The following is a 23320-nucleotide window of genomic DNA, read 5'->3' as shown; positions in this document are numbered from 1 at the left end:
TCACTGCTTCTGACAGCATTTATCCAGTTTTTTTCCTGCTGTGCCAGCTCTCATGCTTCTTGGAATCTGCTTGCTAAAATGGCAGAAAATTTAATTGGCAACCAAAAAAGTAATGCTTTTCTGATGGTTTACCAAAGAGAGTCAGCTCAGTAAGGATCCAGCATGAAGGAGGATTTGCAGCTGTACATCTGGGGCCTGAGCAAGAGGAGGCGTGAGTGGGAGAGCCCCCAGAGGCAGCCCGAGGGAGAAGGTGCTGCTTGCCGAGCTGGGGCGTGGAGGGAAGCAGGAGGAGTGGGACACACATCCTAATGCCGTGACTGAGCAGCCGGCTCTGTGCCACAAGCTTGGTGCTTACAGTGCCACCTGTATGGCAGCCATGCTATGCTGGACACTGCCATTTGCACCCTTGTGCTAGGTGTTACGGATGACAGCACAGATTAATGTAAAAATCCTTTTGCCATAAACTTCGCACAGTAAATATTAATGATATGGGAAGTTAACCAGTGTTTTTTAGAATAGAAGTGTAGGATCATAGACACGACCATGTACTTCCTAAAATGAAGTGGTCTAATGTTTGCCGGTAGCCAGAAGTAAAAATTGCCTAAATATTTTGTAATGTCTGATTGCTACCTTCTTATATTGCTAAACAAAATGTTTTTTCCTTTTTATCTGCCTAAGGACATTAACTAAAGGTAATGGAGCTGAGGGATGGAGATTGGTCAGAGAACAAATGTTTGGGAATTTATTTAATTGTGGAAATCAAACTTCTGGGCCGATTGAACAATGTTTTAGTTGAAGTAGATTATTTTACATTTTTTTACACTTCCAAATGCAGCAGTCTTGGAGAACCATCTTACTCATTTTAAAATAAGATTTTTAAAAAATGTTTTGATATTGTTTCTTAATTGCAATTTCCTAAACTTCTCTGTTTTCACTTTCAACTACTGTGTTTATTTGGAATGTTATTATTTTCATTCCAGATTTTCTTCTGTGTTTCTCTTTTATGTGTGTTTGACTGTCAGGTACTAGTTGTTTTTTAACTTTTATTGAAACTTCCATTATATTACTGCAGCTAATCAGGTATTTCAAAAGAGACCAAAACATTGTTAGTAACAGTTTTCATTTTTATATTAATTTGAATCAAGTGTTACAAAATATTCACTTGCAAAAATTGGTGGAACAAATTACAGAAATCTAATCAATAATTGGTAGTTTTACTCCTGTCCTTAATTTGTGACCTTTTGCTTTGTCAGTACTTCATAGGTCTTTTGTATAAGTTATATATTAATTTTTGTTTTTTTAATAATATCTGCCAGTAAGTGTTGTAGGTTACAGCAGAAAAACGCACAGAAGAAACATTGCCAAGTAGAGTAATGAACCCTTATTGATGGTAGATTTAGATACAAAGTATTTTAAATGAAAAAGCAGAGATAACAGAAATTTTTTTTTCTTCAGGCTTAAAAAAATTGCATTTACTTTTTGTCTTAGATGATTTTCAATATCCTGTAAGTAATAACTAGAATATCATGTAAAGTTTTCAATTCATAAAAAAGACCTTTATAGCTGCTTAGAGGGTCTAACCTTAGGAACTAAGCTCTAATGGCCCACAGGGAGAAGAAATCAAGTGTCATCAGCAAGGTTGGTTGTCATAATCTGAGACCATGAAGTTCATATTTCTGTTCTCAAAATTAATCTTTGACTGTCATTTCAGTGACAAAAGTATGTGAACTAAATTTTCTCATCCCTCATCCATTTTTCATGTTCCTCTCCAAGGACTTAGTACCCTGAGATCAAAACTCCATTTTAACAGATACTAGTTCTCTATGTTATGCCTAGGTTTTAAATGAAAATTATAGCTTATACTTAAATGTCATATGCTTCAGGAATAGAAATAGATGCTGTTAAAACTTTAGATTTCAATGAGTTCTGTTTAACAATGTGAAGTATTTTTTTCAATAAAAGTTACTACTGTTGCTTTTTTCAGTAAAACATTAGGCACTAATATTTAATTCACTGACTGATAGAATAAAAAATATATTGAGAGTTTTTACATAACCCATTGTTCTTTCTGTTTCTGGGAATGTTAAACATCTATGCATGTGTCGGTCTTATTTGAGCTGATAATAGAACAAAGCATTAGCTACTTTCATTTAAGTTTTAATAATTTATTTTGTTGCACAAAACAGTGGTATTTCTTGCTCTCCTGTAACTAAAAAGTGTTAAAGTGCCTGTTTAGAGAAGCAATTATAAAATTGATCAGTAGACAATTATCCGATGAACTTTTAATACGGGGATATTCATTATCAGATTTTTGGGGCTGCATTCTCTATGTGTTTAAAACCTACAAAGAGTCCTAGGAAGGTCAGCTGACACAGTGTTCCCCAAGTAGCACACCTTGGATTGTAGGTTTGATCTTGACTCTAGCTGCTCTCCATAATCCTGTACTCATAAGAAAAATGGCCTCTATTGCTCATAGAGAACCCCAATGAAGAACAAAGGAGTAAACAAGCCACAAAATGCACATACTATTTCCAGCTGTTCTTTCCCTAATCTCATGAATGTGTCTCACTGAAAAGTTATTCAAAGAAAAAATAAGCCCTTATCATTGCAGCAGGCGTGGGATTTGTATCTTCTTATCTCAGATGAGGAGACTGCTACTTCCTGCTTTCAAAGAAAGGAGGTGAATACAACTGAGGGAATGATTTCATCTGCTGTGTTGTATTCACATTGGTCACTGTTTTATTTCCATTATCGGATTAAAAGCAATACAAGAGGTACCTACTTTTTTAAGTGCTACTCTAGCCAGCAAAAAGCTTTTGGGATCTTCACTTGGGATATGTTACAATACATTAAGCAGCTGTACAGGATGCTGCTTTTACCTTTCAGTAGCTGTGAGAACATGGAGGAAAATGTGACTCATGTGTGTTCTGCCAGGCTGTGCAGTTGTTCATATATGAAGATGTCTGGCTTATGAAAGACACTTCCTTGAGCAAACTCACAGACTGCTGAGAATGCAGTCATTAGTCTGGTATAAGAATCTCAAAGGTAGCAAAGGAAGCCTGAAAATACTATGTAGATAAAGAGGACTACCTTTGTTTTTCCTTTGGGCAGCCTCTTACAAAGACCTTTTGACTGTGTCGGCCCTGTAAAATTTATGGCCACGGTTCTGGGCTCACAGAAGCATGAATAAATGCACTGTTAATGGATACCAGACTGCACTGTGAAATCAAGTTTGCAGTTTCCAGTATGAACTTGGCCACCTTTAAGGGTGTGTGACCTCTTACAGACTTGTAGCACATCATGCAATAGCTTTTTTCATTATTTATTTATAGACATGGAAGAAGCAAAATGAAAAAAATCTACAGGCTGGATGAGTGCATTGTAGAGAAACTGCATAGGGGGCTTTTTTGAGAGAGCAACACTTTCCAGAATTTTGGAAGATAAGCTCAGTATGGAGTCACTTTTTTATGACCAAATCAGGTGATACATGCTTTTCTACCTTGAGCTATTACTGTCAAGTAAACTAAAGTTATTTATAACTTAAAGTTGTCCTAGCAATTTTGTCTGAGTTATTTGAAACATGTACAATCTATATGACTGATTCTCAGGATATACCTGATAACAGAAGCTTGAGGAAGCAATTTGATATACTATAACCAATAAAGTCTTACTCAATTTGAGTGAGAAACATTTTATTACACCTACTAAATTCAACTTCTCTAATTGTAGAAAAATCATGCAAGAAGACACATTCAGATTAAAAGATTTAAATAATAATGTAATCAGGATCACATTTCTCTTTGTACTTAACGTTATCAAGTACATTGGATTATGCTTTCTCTAGGAAGTGAGGAACTAGCATGTGTGTACCTAGCATGTATGTATAGTTCTCTCCAGCAGACATTCACATTTTCATGTTCATTTACAGCAGTACTGTACAGACATAACATTTCTCATTATACCAAAGTGATGAGAGTCAAGTCATGAAACTGGCTCTTTCCTAAAGACATTCATCTGCTAAGCATGTTCATTCTACGTCTCTTCATCAAAGATACTTCCCTTACATCATTGAAGCAAAAAAGCCTTTCTTAAACATACAATTACTGAACTTGGTATTACTGAATTCAATTGCTGGTTCTAATTGACCTATTGCACTGTACTTTCGTTTTCTTCCATATATTCTGTGATAACTAAAACCAGATTTTCATTTTTATTCAGAACAAAATATTCAGAGCAAGTTCCTTGATTATTTGTTTTGGGGTGTTGTAAGAAGCACCACCTCCAATACCTCCTGGGAATTCCTTCTGCTCAGCCCAGAGGCCCTGGGGTCTCTCCAGCTCAGGCCGATGGATGTGGCTGTTGCTTTCCCATTTGCAGGTTCAGCCAATAGTGAGGATGCGTCTGACTTTATGCCAGTCTAGTGATTTTTGTCTTATTTTTATTATCCTATTTACAAAGTCTCTTAGTAAAACACAGACATGATAAACACAGAGATTGCTCATGAATTCAGTAGGTGGCATTTTCCAAAGTTTCCTAGTGTGCATTTTGACAATCATAGAAAGAGAGCTTGTTTCTAAGATGATCAATTGCCAAACAGTTTTTTTATTCTTCTGAACTTAATAAATTCAAGTGAGGATAATAATATTTTTCAAAAGTCTATTTTAAATGAGAGTAATTTTCAGCCTGTATTGTCTTTATTTTTATAGAACCAGAGAGATGCATGGCTTTTTAGTAGCTAAAGTTCGGGGTCTTTTTTGGTATGTATGCTTTTCTTTACCTTTTTTTTAGGTGCAGTACTGGTAAATTACTAATCCTGGCTATTGTGCTACTATACAGTGTAATGAAAAAAAATTCTAAAAGCACAACAATCTGTTGATCACTAAGTACAACAGTATGACAGCCCATTGTACTGTACTTCCTCCTGACATTAGTCCAAATATTTCCCCACCATGACCTTTGAGGGCATAGGAAGAGTTTAGTTTTAGTTTCAAATATATCTAGAAATATGTGACCTTTCCAAATTCTGGGTTTTTTTCTTATCTCTCCAATAGTTGCTAATTCTTAGTTCTGAGTCATCCATCAAAACCAGCCTTGCAGCATGTCTAGTTTCTTCACTGACTCATCATGGATTTGATGTAAGGTAAGGAAGCTGTAGCCAGCAGGTTAGAACAACTCACCCCTCAAAACCAAAGATGAATAAAATGCAAGTGAGCTTTGACAATTCAAGTATATTTTTTAATTGGATTTTCAGAAAACCCTTGAAATCCCCATATGTACTATAAAATTTAATTACTGCAATTTAGTTAAACTGACCTGAATGGACTTTAGTTTTTTACTTGCAGATCTTTGGTTGATTTTTTTTCCCCCCATGTGATGTGGAATCCAGTGGTGACTACACAGTCTCATGTTGCTTTCATCACCTTTTTCAGGGTCCAAGAGAGGTAGTACATAGGCCCAATGACTAAAAATCCTGAATACAAAGTTCTCTGAGTAAAGAAATTAGGAATGGATAAAATTGTGTGTAGTTGAATTGAAACTCAGCCTTGAAATTTCTTTTTTTGTTTTCTTAAGTTTAAGTTTCACCTTTTATATGTATAATTTGATTGACATATTATTCTAGTTTTCATATTGTCACTTATTTGTTAATGAATTGAACTTCTGCTCTATTCTGAATATTTTTTAGTCAGTGTGACAAAATACTCTCCCCTGAGAGGGCTCAGGTACCTTACTGCAGTTTCCTGTTGTATTCTCAAACTTAAGAAGCTGTAGAAGTTTGTGTAGGAAATATTCATTTCACTGTCACTTCTGTGTCTTTGAAAACACATACAAAAATGTATTGTGGAAGGAAAATAGACATCAGGGAACTGCTTCTCCTATAAATCTCTTCATGGTATTACTGGACAATTATTTTGTACCTCTGAGTAATTTGAATCCTGTCCCTTGAACATTGAGAGATATTCAATGGGAATGCAATAGTCCAGAAGATTTTGTGGTTTGAAGTTTATTTATTATGGTGATCAATTTATTTATTCACTTCTGAAATAATTCAAAGCCTAGCTTTGCTGTTTAAACTCAATTTTGAAAAATTTAGAACCATTAGTAGAACACCATTTGCACTAAGCAAAGGCAAGATTCATGATGTGAAAAAGGCAAGGAAAAATTAGTTCCTCCCTTTGAGAGCTGTGGATTGTTGTAAAGCAGAGCTGTTTTAAAGTTGAGCTCTACTGGTTTATTTTTTAGAATCCGAGTGGTTAATTAACTAGGCTGTCGTTCATTCAAACCTTTTATCTTTCTTTTTTTCTGCAGTAGCCAAAACCTTTAAGTGGTCTTGAAATGGTAACTGAAGTATCAGGCTTCAGCAGGAACATGTGTTTTTGGTGGTGGCAGGACTGACAACAAATACTGGTGTTAGATCTTAGCATTTGTATGATCTTAGATCCTAAGGTGCTTTAGAAAGAACTGTTTAAGCCTGTAAACAGGCTATATTTGACAAATACAAGAACTGACACTGTAGAGCCAGATAGATTTCTTGGTCACAATGGAGAGAGGTTTTTTTCCCTTCCATCCTGTCCCAGTACATTCCTTCACATAAGAAAATTGTTCCCGTTTTGGGGCTGACCTTCAGAAGTGCTAAGCCTGTGGAAAAAACTTCCTCTGGACTATCTAAAGAGAGTTGAAGGCTGTACATCTTAGGCTGTGAGTAGAGGCCTAAGTGACCTTGTTGTCATCCTAAAAAATTTATTGAATCTAATTCTTTTCTAGGCTCCAAAGCTTAAAAGCAAAATGAACAAAGGTGTTTTACAAATGTTAATTTTAAAGGTGCTGACCAAAAGCATAAGTGGTATTAAAATCCTGAATGTATGCTTAGAGAAAAGGTCTTTTTGTTTTTCATCTGTGGGAAAACAAATGGGCAGGAGCAGTATCTTGGTGGATGCTTTTTCTTATTCTGCGAACACTATTATTTTTCCTTTTTGCTTGTGTATCATGAAGATTTGTAGCTGCTAAATATCTTTGACCTATTCTAAGAACTTTTCACTGTCTGCTAATCCTTCCTCTCAGATTGCTAACTGAGCAAAATTAACACGCCCAATAAGGCAAAGCTGACTGAAGACTTTAAAAAAAGGGAGGGGGAAAAGGAAAAAAAAAGGAAACAAAAGAAAAAAGGGAAGCATTCTGAAACTCCTGTAAACAAAAAAAAAATGTTTTAACCTTTTATTTTGAAGTACATATTCAGAATTAAATCAAACACTGAGAATAATATGTGATAAATGTCATGTATATTTCTGTGCACAGTGAAATAGCAATGCAATTTGAAAAGGCAGAGCAGAGAATAAAGAGTATTTTCTGCATGATTCACAGATCAGTTCCTGCTAAAGTAACAAATTCATTGATTAGCACCTGCTTATTATGTTTCAAGTAGACTAGAGGGGCTTAAAATACCACAGTCATGATCAGAAATTTGGAAGAATAGATTTAAACAAGGTTAAAAGAGAAAAGAAACCCCATAAACAGGGCTAGAACAGAACAGAGTAATGAATGAATGAGGCGGGGGAGGCCTTAGCATGACATTAAAATAAATCATGATGTAATGTCCTTGGGGGCCAAAGTTGTGCAAGCCATTTTTTTTAACTCTATAGAACTGGGTAATAGAAAAAACACTAAAAATACAAACAACAGAAAGGAAATATGTCTAGTGAATAGCTGGGATACAGATGATTTTTCAGTTTAGCCAACATTACCAGATATGTAATGTTCAATATCTTAGAACTTGAATTTTGATATTGATATGATATTATTTAATAGAATGTCAATAGTTTGATGGAAACTAAAATCTTCAAAATAATATTTCAAAATCAAAATTAAAATGCACATTTAATTTTTCTGCTCTTTGAATACAGGATATAATTAAATAAAAATCAATACTTTTGCATTTTTCAGACCAGAAAAACACTGTGTGTCAGTGGTAAATACATAGCCCAGATGGTATTTGTCATCCAGAAAACTGTAATTCTCCATTCTGCACCAGAAATTCTTGTTTCTTAATTTGTGGGAGAGCTGAAGGTCTTGTCACTTCCATACAAGGAGAACTTGCATAAGAAGACTACAGGATTTGTTGCTAAGGGGCATTGTAAGTTATAGAATGTAGAATGTTCAAGACAAAAGCACAAGAGGTTAGCATGAGGAGTGTTGGTGGTTTCTGTTGAGCTAGCCCATCTTTATTTACTTATAATAAATTTGTTGGAAAATTCCTCAAGGTACCTAATACAAAAGATTAGCAGAAGCTTGCATGTGGCTACAATTTCCTTTTAACATGGCACAAAGAATTGTAAATAGTAAGTAATTTTTTTTTTAATTTTCACTTTGCAGAAGAACTCTTAATTTCTTTTAATACAGGTTTCGAAACTTTGCATTGACCCTTGCTCTGTAGCAGTGGGAAAACTCCACTGTAGGTAATTATAAAAAGCACACTTTTGTAGATTTTGGACAAAGAATGTATTGACTTTCTAAGTCTTTGATAAGACAAAGCCAATATGCTGTTTCCTTGTATTTTTCACCACAAGTGAAGATTTACCAATCTGCTGTTAATTTTAATTTGATGTTCAGAATTCTCTGATAAGTCAATCCACTACTGTCTTTGGAGAGTTATGAGTAACTTGCACACACAATGAAATGCTTTCCAGACTCTTGCATGCTTATAGAACAGGAGCTTTACAATATTTGCTAATTGTAATCCTTGTCATTTTATTAACATTTCAGAAGAAAATTCTCCTGTTTTCTAAAGCTACTTTTCTTATTTCATTAAAAAAAATCTGGCAAGTTCATGTTAGTACTATGACTTCTCATATCTTGCAGAACCCCCCATAAATGCAAGAAAGCCACCAAGCCTCATACTCACTGTATCAAACTGCTTGAGTATTTTTAGGCCTGCACATTTGTGTATAATTTATGAATACTTTTGAAAGATAGTCCCATAGACAGAGCATAATGTACCACCTACATGAATAGTGAATTGTGCTTTAGGGAATGATAGCACTAATTTGGATGTGATGATATTAAAAATAGTCAGAACAGCATCATAAAGAATATTTATTAATCATACTATTATATTCTTTGTTGTAAATGTTCTGTCAAAGAAGAAGGAATCAACTGTAGCACTTAGAAGAATCCAGATTTTTTTTCTGTTTTGAAATTCTAATAATGTGAGGGGTGTCAAATTACATGTGTACTTCCCATTCAACATTAAGAATGGTTTTAAATGCTTAAACTGGAAGTTTGAATGTTCAACTGTCAAATGTATTGTAAACCTCTATGATTTGTCTGCTGTAAAATTTAAAGGAAGAGGGATAGTGAAGGAGAAGTTTTCCAGTGTTCATGTGGCGTGTAAGGACTGCAGATATGAGATTGTTTTTCTCTAATTGTGTCAATTAGTGGTTATTATTGCAATTAAAAACTAGCAAGCTGGTTAAAATGTAGTATTTATTAATTTTGTTCATTGTTTTCTCTAAGATTACTGTCGTGGGAGTTTGGGCATTTTTTTCCTAAAAATTGATTTTTTTTGTGGGTGGAGGCACAATGTGGAATAAAGGTGACTTATTTTATATGTTCCTGCCTTTACTGGACAAGTAAGCTGTGTAATGAATTTCAAAGTTTTCAGAAAAAATATTCTGACAGCCTGCTTACAGAAAACAGTAGTAATCCTAGTGTAAATTTATGCAATGCAGCTAATCTTAGCTACCTAAGAGCAGTTTATATCTAAGTGCATGACAGGTTTGAAGTTCTCTTAGATGGAAAATTGTAAGAATAAATCTGGTCCAATGATGTTCTCACCTCCTGGATGCAATACAGCAATGTGTTTGTGGGCACTGCTCACACAGGAGATATAGTGAACAATAATCCTAATGAAGAATAACTGGGGGGAACTTTTCTTAAATAGGACAAGGTAAAGAACCTAGGCCAATGAGTGCCAGTCTGTCTCTTAGCAAAAGCTATTGACATGCAGTTTCTGTTTTTCTTTCTTGTATCTAGCATGAAATGAGGTATCTAAACAGTAGTAGTTTTTAGTAGTAGTTTTATTGTGGTTTTGAGACACATGTTTTACTTAAACTTTGGATTTGGAAACACTGCAAAAATTGGTCTTTGTGTGTAATTTAGAAAAAAATGAAAACCTTCCTAAAGAAGGACAGAAGTTTTGCTGCCCATTGTGGGATGTATGTTTTAGCTACTCAAAATGTAAAATCTTAGAAGGATAGGATAATGAATTATTTGCAAGCTGTACAGTCTAAAGTATCAATGAAGGGTGCTGTTTCAGCTTTAACCTCTCTTCAGTATAAAACTAAACTGCTCATCCAAACTCTCATTTTGCTTTTAAAGTGGTTGTGTGAGCTTAGAGGTGCTGTCTGCTCCAAGGTCTCAAGGCAGTACGTTTGCTTACTAGAATGCATAGGAGTGCATCCCTCTTTGCTCTTCTCATCCTTCAGTGCCCATTCTCTGTGGCTGCCACACAGTGGTTCCTGTAAATAGGCAGGGTAAACCAGGGATCTTTTGGGATGACTGTCTTTCATTCTGATTGAATGTTATTCCTCTTGGATTCTTTTCTTTTCATGATGTCTCCTCTCACAAGCCAGAATTAAAGAGAACCTTGTGCCAGCAAATGCAAATGGATTCCTCTTTTGAGTTCAGCAGTTTGACGTTATGCAAATCTTTCTTTGTGGGTGGGAACCTTGCCATTTCTTCTTTTCTTCCAGTGTTGAATTTCAGCTTTGCATCCTGATATGGACCTGTGCTGGACTGACAGTAGTTGCTTATATGATGTTGAGGAAGGCAGTGTCTTCACAAAGGGCCAGATCATTAGTTCCTTAAGCTGTCAGTCTGTGTGGAACACAGACTCTTCTGTTAAGCTACTTTTTCCTCTGTAGGATCTAGTCTTATCAAAATACATGACTTTTCTCCCTTTTACCCAAAGGAGTTTCTGTCCCTACCCCTAGGAAGAATCCCAGATTTCATTGATCTTGTGTATTTGTGCAGTAATTAAGCTTCATTTTTATTATTAAGTTATGCAGCAATCTTTTTCTTTTTTTTTTTTTTCCAGCCTACTTGAATGATACTGCTCAAAAACCAGTATGCTCAGTGGATTTATATACTTTGTCTAATATTGCAAGTTGGCTGCAGTGACATTTAAAAATCACTAAGTATGTTATAAATAATTGGCCTCAAAAAAATGACACTAGAAAATGTCATAAAGCATCAGGAAAAATGTAAATATTTAAGGTGACTAGCTTAAACTTAATGAAAAGTTTAAGCTTAACCATGGGGAAATCAGTTAACTTTAACCTTAAATATAATTTTATTGTTTATTCAGTAAAAAAAAGTGAATACTGTAGGAGATGGGATTGGTGCTTATGAATAAGGCTACTTACCAGGCTACTGTAGTTGAGAGAAATCTTGAATATACTTTTTTGTCCAATGCATTTTAGTTAAATTTTTTGCATTTTTGCAGCATCCCAAAAGCTATAATAATGACATAATTAATAAAAAATTATGTATGAAAAATAGTGATAAATATAAGGAAATGTGGAAAAAATGCAAAAGGGAAATTTGCACTGGCTTGAAAGAACATAGCTACAGACTAAAAATAAATTTGTGAATTGCCTACTTTTCCTCCTTATTTTTCTTGCAGAAAGATAGCCAATTAAGAGACTAGTAAAGCTCTAAAGGTAAAAAAACCCTAGCTATTTGCTTTGGTTTGGGGTTGGTTCTACTGAAGGAGACCCAAGGTCCATCTGGAGACACCTGAGCTAAGGCACCTAAATGTACTATATTATAAGCTATCTTCCCACATACTTTCTTGACCTGCAATAGTTTATGTCAGAGGGGCACATCTGAGCCAGATGTGCAAGCTTTGTGTTTAGAAATAGTTATCCTAAATCCCTCCTTGTATATTGTGCTGTCTGCACTATCTGGTGGCATGGAATCCCACAACCCAGCTTCAGGTTATAAAGATTTGCCAAATTTTATCTGTTTTGCATCGGTTACCTGCTGGGTTTGTTTGCTGCCTCTAGGTGAGAGGAGACAATGAGCAGTTAGTCCCCATCTGCCCTTTTTATGCCTTTCCTGGTTTTAGATCTCTTTCATGTTCCCTTGGTTCCCCTTCTTTGGCTTAAGGCACTAAATTGCTTCTGATCCAGAATCTGTTCTATGCCTATTCTAATGTTGTTACATTTTTTGAGACTGGGCTTGAGAAACCAAGACTCTGCACAGTATTTGAGGTAATACATGGTAGTGGTCTAATGATGTTCTGTGTGCTGTTCACTCCTGCCTTTTTTAGAGTTACACAGAGTTTGCTGCTTTGCACACAGAGAATCGCACAGGTTGTTTCTTTTTATGTGAAAACTTGCAATTTACTGTTTTCTTTCTACTTTAAGATAATTATTTATTCATACAAAGCCTCCTCTTCTTTTTGCTGCTCTGAAGTCTTGGGTGGGAAAGGGAGTGGGATGTCAGTGAGAGCTTTTGGAAGTGCATGTAAATTATATGAACTAGATCCTGCTTATATGCATAATATTTTGCTTCCTTCAAGAAGTTGTCTTAGATCACACAGATCCTGACTCTTGTGAGCCTTTGCTTTAGTTTTTAAGATTTGTTTCCTGGGAGATTTTTGTGTGTGTGGTTTTGGAATTTTTTCTTTCTGAACCATTGTGTATTTTGGTATTTGTTGGCTTCACCCTGCTTTTCATTTGAAAAAATTTGTATCTGTCTTTGATTTCAGTAGGCTGCAGTTCATTTATGCGTTAAATTAGTTCTGTTCTTCCTGAACAGACACTCTGTTCCAGAACCAGCATTGATTTCAACAGATCCTTCTCACTCCTTTCTCTGTGACACATTTTAAATTTTGAAGACATCATTTAGCTGTGGTCAGATAATCCTGCTGTTTGGTCAGATGTTTTTATTTTAAAATGTGACTAGTAGTGTTGCATAGTTATGCCAGGGAAATAATGTAGAATATTATTCTTTTTGAATCTGGTTACAAGTATCTTGCAGTGCAGACTCCTTGCTATCAGTATTCTATGGAGATAAGCTGGAAGAGTTGGGGGATTTCAGCCTGAGGAAGAGAAGACTCTGGGGAAACCTTATAGCACCTTTCAGTGGCCAAAGAAGGCTAAAAGAGAGATTATGATTAAAAAGTGGATTTAGAGTATAATATTTGCACTTGCAGCACTTCTTTACAGCCATGGCAATCTTAGAAGGATCATGTTAATTCATTGCTATTCTCATCCTCCAATTTAATCTCTAAGACTACAGAGTATTTTTCTTCTGTCTTCAGTAATGTTTTATGTGATTGAGAGAGGTTTTAAATTAACAAAAACGTTCCACTAATAGAATTTTTCCTCCTGAAAACTGGTCTTCTTCCATGCTTTTCTATTTTTAGTCTTTAAATTTCACAAATGAGAAAATATTTATTTTAGATTACAGGTAGGATGTGTTTTGATTCTGCTATTCAGTGAATACTTGTAGGAAAAGATGATTGGGATAATGAAAAGCTGAAAGATACCTTTTATTTAAATAAATTGATTTAGCTTTATGATATATTTGAGTGGTAGGAAAGCACAGTTGGTTTAGTTCTGCCATTTTCATAATAATTTCACATTTTAAACAATAAATAGTATTGTTTAATATGTGCTTATCATGACTGTTACCAAAGACCATGTGTAAGGTTTGCTTGAATGCATTATTTTCATCTACTCTGTATTTGAAGGGCAAATGATATTTGTAGGTAACATAAAAATTATTCTCAAGAATAAGAGTTTTTTATGTTGAAAGTAACTCAAGAGTTATTGCAAGTGGTTTGATTACTATTCATGGAATAAAAGGAGGTTATTTTCAGGGTAAAGGAACTTATGAAAAGATAATTGGTTAGACTAACATTCTCATTGACATAATTTGCATTAAATATGCTGCTGTGAATTGTAGTTATGGTTTTCCATTTGAAAGGCATGCTTTGTTAGCCTACTTAAAGAGTCTAATTAAACTGCAGTTTCAGTCATACTCTTTAATTCAGCAATACAATATCAAGCTGAGAATCTGTGATAACCAACTCTGTGAGTGTGGACAGTCATAAACCAGTTCTTGACTCCAGTGGATTTTCCACATGAAGTAGTTTAGCTAGTTTACATCTGATCATTCTCTGATACTGAAAGCATTTAGCTAATCCTTTAGTTTAATTTTATTATTTTATAAGAGTAGAGAAACCTATGTCCTCCTTGATGCAGTGTGAGTCTTGGGAATATTGGAAGAAAGTATATTGGAAGGAAGACTTTGAGGACCGTTTTGGTAGGACTTCTTTGCAAATTTAACTAAATAGAGCCTTTAAAATATTATCTGTTAAAACATTAATTTGCACATTTTCATACCCATTTTAAAATCAGGAGACTAATATTTTTATTTCTTTAGTTTTCAGAATTAGTTATTACGTATTAACAGTACTCTTTTTGAAACAGAGGCATTTATTTCCTCTTGAGCAATGAAGGGGGAGTAGTGAGTCAGTAGTGAGACAGCTGTGAGTGCTCAAGTTAAGTGTTTGCATGTGCAGATAGATGCATAAAGATATGGAGTCTTATTTTTCCACATTGCTGAGCATCCCTAGAAAAAGCTTGAAACTTGATGTTTTTACTGTATGAACTGAACATTTGTAAAGTTAACCACCTTATTAGATATCTAATTGTTAATTTCAGTGCTTATTTTTAATTACTGGCACTTGTACTGTTTGCTAGGGGCTGTTTTCAAAACAGTTATCTCTGACGATGCTGAATGTAAACTAAACATAGCTGACCAGGCAAGGTTCTATATCCCCACAATGCTGCTGAGCCATGTTAGATAAAGCAATTGAAAACAAAGAAATACATATTCAAGCTGGACATGGTAATGGCCTTAAATATTTATACAAATATTCAGCTGAGAAGGTAACTTTCTTGCTGTAACGGTACTGAAAATGATAATGGTGGACATGCCAGGTACTCAGTGTTGCTAGCATATGACTATATTTGCATACCCAATCACAATACTTGAAGTGCAATGAACTAGAAGTGCATGTTAGATATTAAAAAAATTTTTAATTCCACCTGAAGGATGATTAGATCTGTTGTTTCTCATTATTTGGCAAAGAAATAGCCAGTTCCTGTGCCATTTTGCTGCTTATTCCTTTTTTTTTTTTTGCATAACAGAAGTCAGCTGATGCTTGCACTATTGAGTGAACTGCTGGAAGGTTGCACTCTCCTACATTTTGGGAGAAGCAGACAATGTAAAAGAAACCATTTTGGGGAAGGCAGATTATATGTTCAGATTTTGTATGCAGGATTAAGGGCATGATTCAGGAATCATCAAAAGTATGAATGGCAGTTAGGACGTAAGAGCCGAATTAAAGCTAGATGATCAATTGTTGGTAAAGCCATTGAAAACTTCCTCTAGGGCATTCATTCTTTTTTAGAGAGAGCTCTAGCTTCTCAGCCAGCTGCTGAAATAAATGACAGTGATTTACAGATGATCACAGAATGGGTCATGGGTTGGAAGAGACCACAGTGGATCGTCTGGCCCAACCTCCCTGCTCAAGCAGAGTGGTCCCAGAGCACATGGCACAGCATTGTGTCCAAATGGTTCTTGAATATCACTACTCTCTGGACAATCTCCCTGGACAGCCTGTTCCAGTGCTCACAGGAGAGAAGCTGTTCCTCATGCGTTGGTGTAACTTCCTGTGCATCAGTTTCTACCCATTGCCTCTTGTCCTATTGCTTGCACCACCAAGGAGAGTGTCTTGACACCCTCCCTTCAGATGCCTACAGAGTGATGAGATCCCCTTTCAGTCATCTCTTGCAACCCTAATCTTTCATGTTTCCTCTGTCACAGACCTTACTTATTTTTTTGAGTTACTGGAGTTCTTGTATGTTTATTTCAGTAAATAAATTTGTGGGTCTGTCTTCTGTAACACAGCATAGGACTGTTATTGCATAAATACTGCATAAACACTGTATTTCAGGCAAAAGGATAGTAAGAAAAAGTTTCTACTGGCTTGAAGGAATGTGATAGGTTAGAAGATTCTGTAATTATGTATTTAACTTAATTAATCCTATTGAAGGATTTCTTTTAATTCAGTCCTTTTTGCATATGAATTGGAATTTGGGGTTCAGTGTGTTTTTCTGATGATGTGCTGGAGGAGGGAGTAGTAGGAACAGAGAGACTATAGCTACCAGACAACAGGAAATCTTTATTTGGCTTGTACAAAGTGATTTAAAAGAATATTTATAATCCATTTTTAGAAATATTCCCATGTTGGTAAGGGAAAATCTATGTACAAACTTTCAAAGCTGTTCATAAGACATTCACGCCATGAATACTGTGTGTATTCTTAGTATGTTGTCCAGATTGGACATTTGAATGAAAATCTAGCATGTTGGCATGGCACCTACATCTCATCATTCAGTTTTGTATTGGTTGCCCTTTTTAGTGCTGTTTTGCAATAAGTGATTAAAAGACCTATAGAAGTTTGGCACAAATAAGTTTAATATTGTGAATACAAGCAGCATTAATATTAACTGAAAATTTTTGAAGAGATGAGATTTATTTCTTGAATTTACTTCTTTGGGGTTGGGAACTTCAGAAAAACATCTTTATTCTTTTTTAAATATATATAAATATTTTTTGTTTCTTTTCCTTAGGAGATTCCTTTACACAGTTTCGATTTGCTGATGAGAAAGAATGGGATAAAGAAAGTATATGCCAAAAGCAGGTAACAGAATTATCATTTAAATGATTTTATATAGATAATCACCTGGGACTGAATATCTAGGCAGCTGTACCTTCAGCAACAAATTCTTAATACAATAATAGCACTCTTTATTTTGTATATTTTTATCGACTTCTCTCTAATGCTGGAGGCTCTTGTCCTTGGGCATTATCCTTTTTTGCTACTGAAGACTAATCAAAGCCTCAGGCTTGGTTTTAAGTTATGTTGGGAGGAGAGAATAAGAAAGGCCTCCAGTGAAGAGAAATATGACTCTTTGCTTTACTGACACAGGAATTCAGCCTTCCTTTTTCAGCTGTATTCAAGAGAAAAGAGTTTAATAGAATGACTATAACAAAACCTGTAGGAATATATTCATATGTTGGACTGCGAAGCGTTCTAGTTCCTTCAAATAACAGCTCCATATCCTCTGGTTGAAACGTCACGCCCTATATAATTAGGACACCAACTGGATTTATTGTATATGAATCCTTTATGCTTGAATAAAAAGGAGGGTAGCAGTAGAAGTCTCCTGTTTTCTCTATCAGGATGCCTTAAAGTGTCTCAATCTCTGCAGCTATCTTCCTCATCCAAGTCACCTAAATTTTTGCAAAATATATTTAAGAAAAGTCTTCCAGGCTTTTCTTAAAATTGCTGTGAAACTCTGCTTGAGAGTCTTTTGTAACATCCACATGTATTCAAATTTTAAAGATTTGCTATTTATTTTCTAAAATACTACAATAATTATTCCCTGGGAAGTGGTATTTAAAGATACTTTAGAGTTGCAAAGTCAAATTAAAGTGAGGAACTGAACCCAAACACAGCATTTGTCTAAACCACCACCCGTTTCTTTAGTGGAACACAGGCTTTCAGTTACTATTTTTTCTTATCGGTTCTTCCATTCCTAGTGTGCAGGATGGTGTCAATATCCCAAATATTAATTTCTTCATAATTTCCTCAGAGGATTTTCATTATAGCATTTAGGTGATTAGAACATAATAATTAATTCCTAATGGCTAAAGCCATTGTGAGCAGACTGAAGCTACATATTGTCACCATTACCCTTCCTTTGATTTCTTATTTTAATCCAGAATCCTGTCCCAGATGGTTTCACAGCATTATCTAATTTTCCACATTGTCTCTGATCTTCAGCCTGGTATCTCATGTTTTTTTATGACCCATCTTTCTTTTCCCTGTAAGGGAGATCCAAGTCCAATTTTTATCCTAGATACCATTTGCCAAATTCCTGGCCTTTGCCTCTTAACTCACCTATTTCTAGTTTTTTACCTGTCTACACATTATGTACATGATTAAGAATTTTAAACTGAAGTATATTGGTTATGAGGAAACAGAGTAAAGCAGAAAAGACATAGAACTAGTTGCAGAATTATTAGATATTTCTCATTCTCCATCTTTTGTAGGAAGCAATAGCAAAGCATCAGTTTCAAATGTGGAATGGAAATGTTACAGTGACATCAACAATAACAGAATTTCAATTTATTAAGAATACTGTTTTTCATTTTCACAAAAAGTAGGTTTGCATTTGCTCCATTTCATATTGATAAAATGCAATAAAAATCATGGTCTCATTCATATCATGGTCTACAATTGAAAAAGCACAGTTATTAATTTGGATTTTTCAATAAAAAATGGTAATTCCAGCAACAAAGTATGCCTCCACAATTCTTTTGAGCAAATAATGCTATGTGCCATGAAGTGTTCATAATCTATTAAGTACTGCTTTTGTCTCTTTGCTTTTTATTAGAACACCACTTTTAGAGAAGTTTCTACTTAGATATCAAATTCCTTCTTCTATTATGTTATTTCTCAAAATTCCCCTTTTCCTTTATCCTCAACATTTCCTCCTCTTTCCTATCTCCACTTTTTTACCTTCATTTGCTATGTTCATTCATGTTAATATTTTTGCAAATATACATAGCTCCTCCAAAATGCACTTAAATATTTGTTATTCAATTATACTTTTTAGAATTTTTTTGTGTTACAAGATTCAAACAGTTTCCTTGTCTTTTGCAACTGTGCAGAAGCTACATTTGATCCTTAATATCTATCAAAATAACTGTATTTTCTGCACATCTAGTTCATTGCTGGGCAATAAGAATTATTTGCTGAAGACTTTCTGAGGTTACTTTCACCAGTCAATCATTTTTCATGGTGATCACTAACCCATTGTAAAATGAAGTTCCCAGTACAGAAGATAAGTCTTACATCAGTTACTTTTTTTTAGTCCTTTTATTCTCATTAAAGGATACCAGAACCTGTATTTGAATACAAGAAACTGTTGAATCAACTGCATTTTTTCTTTTTAAAATTTATTTTAATTTTGTAAATATACTGTCAGAACACATTATGTCTTTGATGTTTGTTCTTGCTTCATGTGCAGGTGTTAAGAGCCTGTTAAAAGGTGTTGACTGGCTTTTGGAAGCAGTATGAATTTCTTTGACAAATCTCTGATGATATGTCATAAAACTCTCCTAATTTATGAGTATTTGGACTTCTAAATGTCTGTGCTAGTCTACATCATATTGAGAGGGACAAATTTTTGTCTCTTAAAGTGAGATTTGGAAGCAACTTTTCTACTTCCATGAAAATACAGACAGAGAGCATAGACTGAACTGAAGCATTTTGTTGTCAGATTTTAAAATACGTGATGGATATCAGATTTATCTTTGCCAGTTTATCCATGGTGAACATGTTCAGAATGTTATGTTGTACTCTGAGCTTGAAATCTGTTTTGAAACTACTGAAATCTGATCTGTTCTGTAGAAACTACAAATGTCGCTGGTCCATTTTGTGTGATTTTGTTTTTTAGAAAAGGGTCAAGAGAAATGGCAACTTCAATACCTGTCACAGTAATAAAATCTCATTTAGTGGCAGTAGCATATCTTTCTCGAGTGTCATTTTAGAAGTGTTTGTAACTATATACTTTGTTGCTTTTGGAAGTATCAAAACATTTGAAAAGATGGGGAAGTATGAAGAGGCCTCTCTTGAGACATTAAATTTAACTGCACAGGAGCTGCATGGGATGATTGCATAGGAAGTAGTGGCAGCTCATTAAATAATGGCATTTCACATTGCATGAAATCTTCACAGTTCAGAAGATGTTTCAGTTGGGAAAGCTTCTTGTGCCATTGTCAACTTCTTGAACTATTTCCTATTTGAAATTTAAAGATACTGTCTAAGGATCATTCTATTTATACCTTGTTTTTTAACCTTAAGTGATTATATGCATTTTAGGTGGTTTTATGTTATTATTTAGCCAAGCTGCTTCATAAAAGTGTATTTTAAACTATTAATTTGTGCATTTCATTAAATTCCTTGAATGTATGTGACAGGAAAATGTAATAACTGATTTGGTGAATGGTTTTGTGTTTGGTTGGTTGTTGTGGTTTTTTTTTTTCCCACAAGTATACTTTACTTATATGTTTAATTATGTTTCAGTTTTCTGCACTTTCTGTTGACTGCCAGTCTTTGGTCCAGGCCCTTCAGGAATTGCCTCTACATCTGAGGCTGAATATAGCTGCTGACCTTGTGCAGGTAATGCTGTGAAATTTCACAAGAAAATGCAACCATTTTAGGAGAAATAATGTGTGTGAGAATGATTAGTCTTCAAACAGAAGTAGACTGTATTATATAAGTAAATGCATTCATTTAGACAGGTATGTCAAGTGGCATGTAATGAAGGATATCTCTTTATTGACACATTTTGTGTGCCTATTTGGCCTTAAACAAAATCTCTGAATGTGCAGTATATTAGATTTGAGATTGAGTATCAGAATGTTTGACATGGAATGATTGCACTGTTTTTGTGTTTGCTTCTCTTGTTAGCAGCTGTTAAAAGTTTGCACCAAAATTTTTAAGTGCTTTCACATTCTTCCTGCTAAGTATACTAATTGTGATTTAATCTTCTACATCACTAATATCAACAAACATGCTTTTCTCCATGAATCAATCCTTAGAGGTAAAACTGTCAATTGTACAGGTGAAGAAAGTGTCATTTATTCACCAGTGGCAGGATAGCAACAATATTAGTAAAGTGTTCCTTCAAACTGTGAAAAAGAAAATACTAATGTAAGGGAAGAAGAGCCAGTGAGACTTAAATATAAAAAAAATTCTTAAAAGGCTCCATTTGTCCAAGCAAGGAAAAGTATGGCACTTACAGAAGGATTAAGACTAGCCCTAGGGAGAAGGACTTTGGGGATGTTTGTGAATGAAAAGCTCAACATGACTCAGCAATGTGCGGTATGTTTCAAAGGAAACCTGACCATCAGATCGGGAGAGGTGATTCTCACTCTCTGCTCTGTTCTGCTCTGCCCTGGTGAGATCCCACCTGGTGAGTTGCATCCAGCTCTGGGGTCCCCTGCACAGAAGGACATGGACCTCTTGGAGTAAGTGTGGAGGAAGGCCACAAAGTCGATCAGAGAGCTGGAGCACCTCTCCTGTGAAGACAGATTGAGAGTTGGGGCTCTTAAGGCTGGAGAACAGAAGGTGCCAGAGAGACCTTAAGCACCTTCCAGTACCTACAGAGCAGAGCTGGAGAGGGACTTTTCACATGGGCATGTATAGAAAGGACAAAGGAAATAGCTTTAAGCTAATGGTGGGTTGTTCTAGATTAGCTATCAAGAAGTTCTTGACTGTGAGTGGTGAGGCACTGGAACAGCTTTCCTAGAGAAGCTGTGGACTATCTATCCCTGCAAGTGTTCAGTGAATGCCAGGTTGGATGAGGCTTTGAGCAATCTGGATTAGTGGAAAGTTCACTGCCCATTGGCAGGCAGTTTAGAATAGATAATTTTTAAGTTCCCTTCCAAACCAAATCATTCTATGATTCTGTCAGTGCTAGTGTTAGCATACATTCTCATATTCTATAATAAGAGATAAAAGGAGTTTGTATTTTGCATTTGCTATTGCAAAAGTATCAAGATAACTTTAGTTTTTACTTCTGAATTTGATTCTGCTCAAATTTCCTGTACCTTATCAAGTATAGCAAGTATGAATTATAATCCGAATTAGACAGAATAATAATAATAGATAATAATTATAAGGACTCAAGTCCTTTCTTGTACTCATAGGCATCAACACCTTTAGAGATCCCACAGATGAAATCTAAAATTTTTGAAGATGGGAAGAAGAGAGAGCAGCTGTTCCGGCAGTCTCTGGCTCAGAGTGAAACCGGGCTGGTCTCCCATCCTGTTGGTAATTCTCTTGCTCCATCAGAACCTGGGAGTAAAAATGCCTCTAGGGCAAATGCAAGAGAATCATTTCAAAGAGTCCATCCACTATCAAATCAAGACACTGACCATTTGGATGAAGAACTAGATCGTCTCCTGAATCTAGAGGCTCCCATTAATACAGAAAATGGACCTGTGTCAGGTACATTATCCTGCAGCATATCAACTGAGAAAGATTTGAAAATGGATTGTAAGGAAAATGGTAAGCTTTCTCCCCAGCATGACCTTATTTAATTTTCACTGGTCTCTGTTTTGGTGATGTTTTTGAATTTTTGGTTAGCCAGTCAACAGTGCTGCTATCATAATTTCTGTCAGACTGCATTTCATTTATCTGGGGCTGTGTTCTGGCCCATTTGTTCATTTTCAGTTTTAACTCCTCACTAACCTGAAGTTTTACCATTGTCAGTTCACTTTAAACATTAAGTGAAATTCCTCTGCAAAACAGCATTGGGCTTATGATTTAGCAAAAATTTAAATTAAAAAAAAAAGTGTTCTGCTAGTGAGTGTATTGCTGTTTTATTGCAGGGAAGATAAAGTATTTGTATCAACTTTTAGTTCACTGGGCTAATAGTGTACAGAAGAATTGACAACTATTTCTGATGGCTTCTCTAAATGCTACTTTCAAACTTTACTAGCATTGATTTTACAAAATGAAGTTTAGCATGGAAACTATTTTTGGAATATGACTTGCTGTTCTTCAGGAAGGAGAGATTATGTTTAAATACAGTTAGTTGTGCATTGAAAGCAAAATTATACAAGACAGAGGTAGTATTGCTTGCTTTCCAGATTTTCAGTCTTCTTGTTTTTGCTTCTCTAGAGCCTTTAAAAGTAGATATGCCTGAAGAGAAAAGCACATCATCACAGCAGCAGCAAAGTACATCCAAAGATGTTACTGAAGAAGAGCTTGAAGATTGGCTGGACAGCATGATCGCCTGAAGCTCAAATTTCCTCATATGAATAACTGAATATAGCAAACATTATGTAGAAACTTGAATCTTTCTTTATCTCCTTGTTATTTCCTTTTTCTGTCTGCCAAATGCCTGTTTTTCTTTGCTGGCACTTAAAATTTTGTGCAACCAAAATGAATTTAGATAAGATTGAAAATTGTTGGAGACAAATGATATTATTAGAAAGGTCTAAAAGTTGTGATAGAGTTTTCTTTGCTAAAAAAGCAGACTACAATGCAGAAATAAAACAGTTATATTTCAGCTTGTACTTGCTCTATGTAGTCCTTAAAATAAAGCTGTGGATGAACAATGAATATATGTGTGTTTAGTTACCATTGTCAAAAAACTCTGTGTTG

The 23320-nt window shown here is 35.2% G+C and overlaps 1 protein-coding gene across 1 annotated transcript in view; it reads left to right on the top strand.

Moving 5' to 3' along the window:
- AVEN (apoptosis and caspase activation inhibitor) overlaps positions 1-23278 on the top strand; it is an 84773-nt gene extending 61495 nt beyond the window's left edge. Inside the window, exons 3-6 of the mRNA XM_063160517.1 lie at positions 16707-16777; positions 20231-20326; positions 21859-22219; positions 22835-23278. Of these exons, the coding sequence (XP_063016587.1) occupies positions 16707-16777; positions 20231-20326; positions 21859-22219; positions 22835-22953 (647 nt within the window). The 3' untranslated portion in view covers positions 22954-23278. The remainder of the gene's footprint in view (positions 1-16706; positions 16778-20230; positions 20327-21858; positions 22220-22834) is intronic.
- Positions 23279-23320: the final 42 nt, after the last annotated feature.

Source organism: Melospiza melodia, chromosome 6 (genome assembly GCF_035770615.1).
Source record: "Melospiza melodia melodia isolate bMelMel2 chromosome 6, bMelMel2.pri, whole genome shotgun sequence".
NCBI lineage: Eukaryota > Metazoa > Chordata > Aves > Passeriformes > Passerellidae > Melospiza > Melospiza melodia.
Note: the sequence above shows the minus strand (reverse complement) of the source record. Positions and strands in the feature narration are given on the sequence as shown.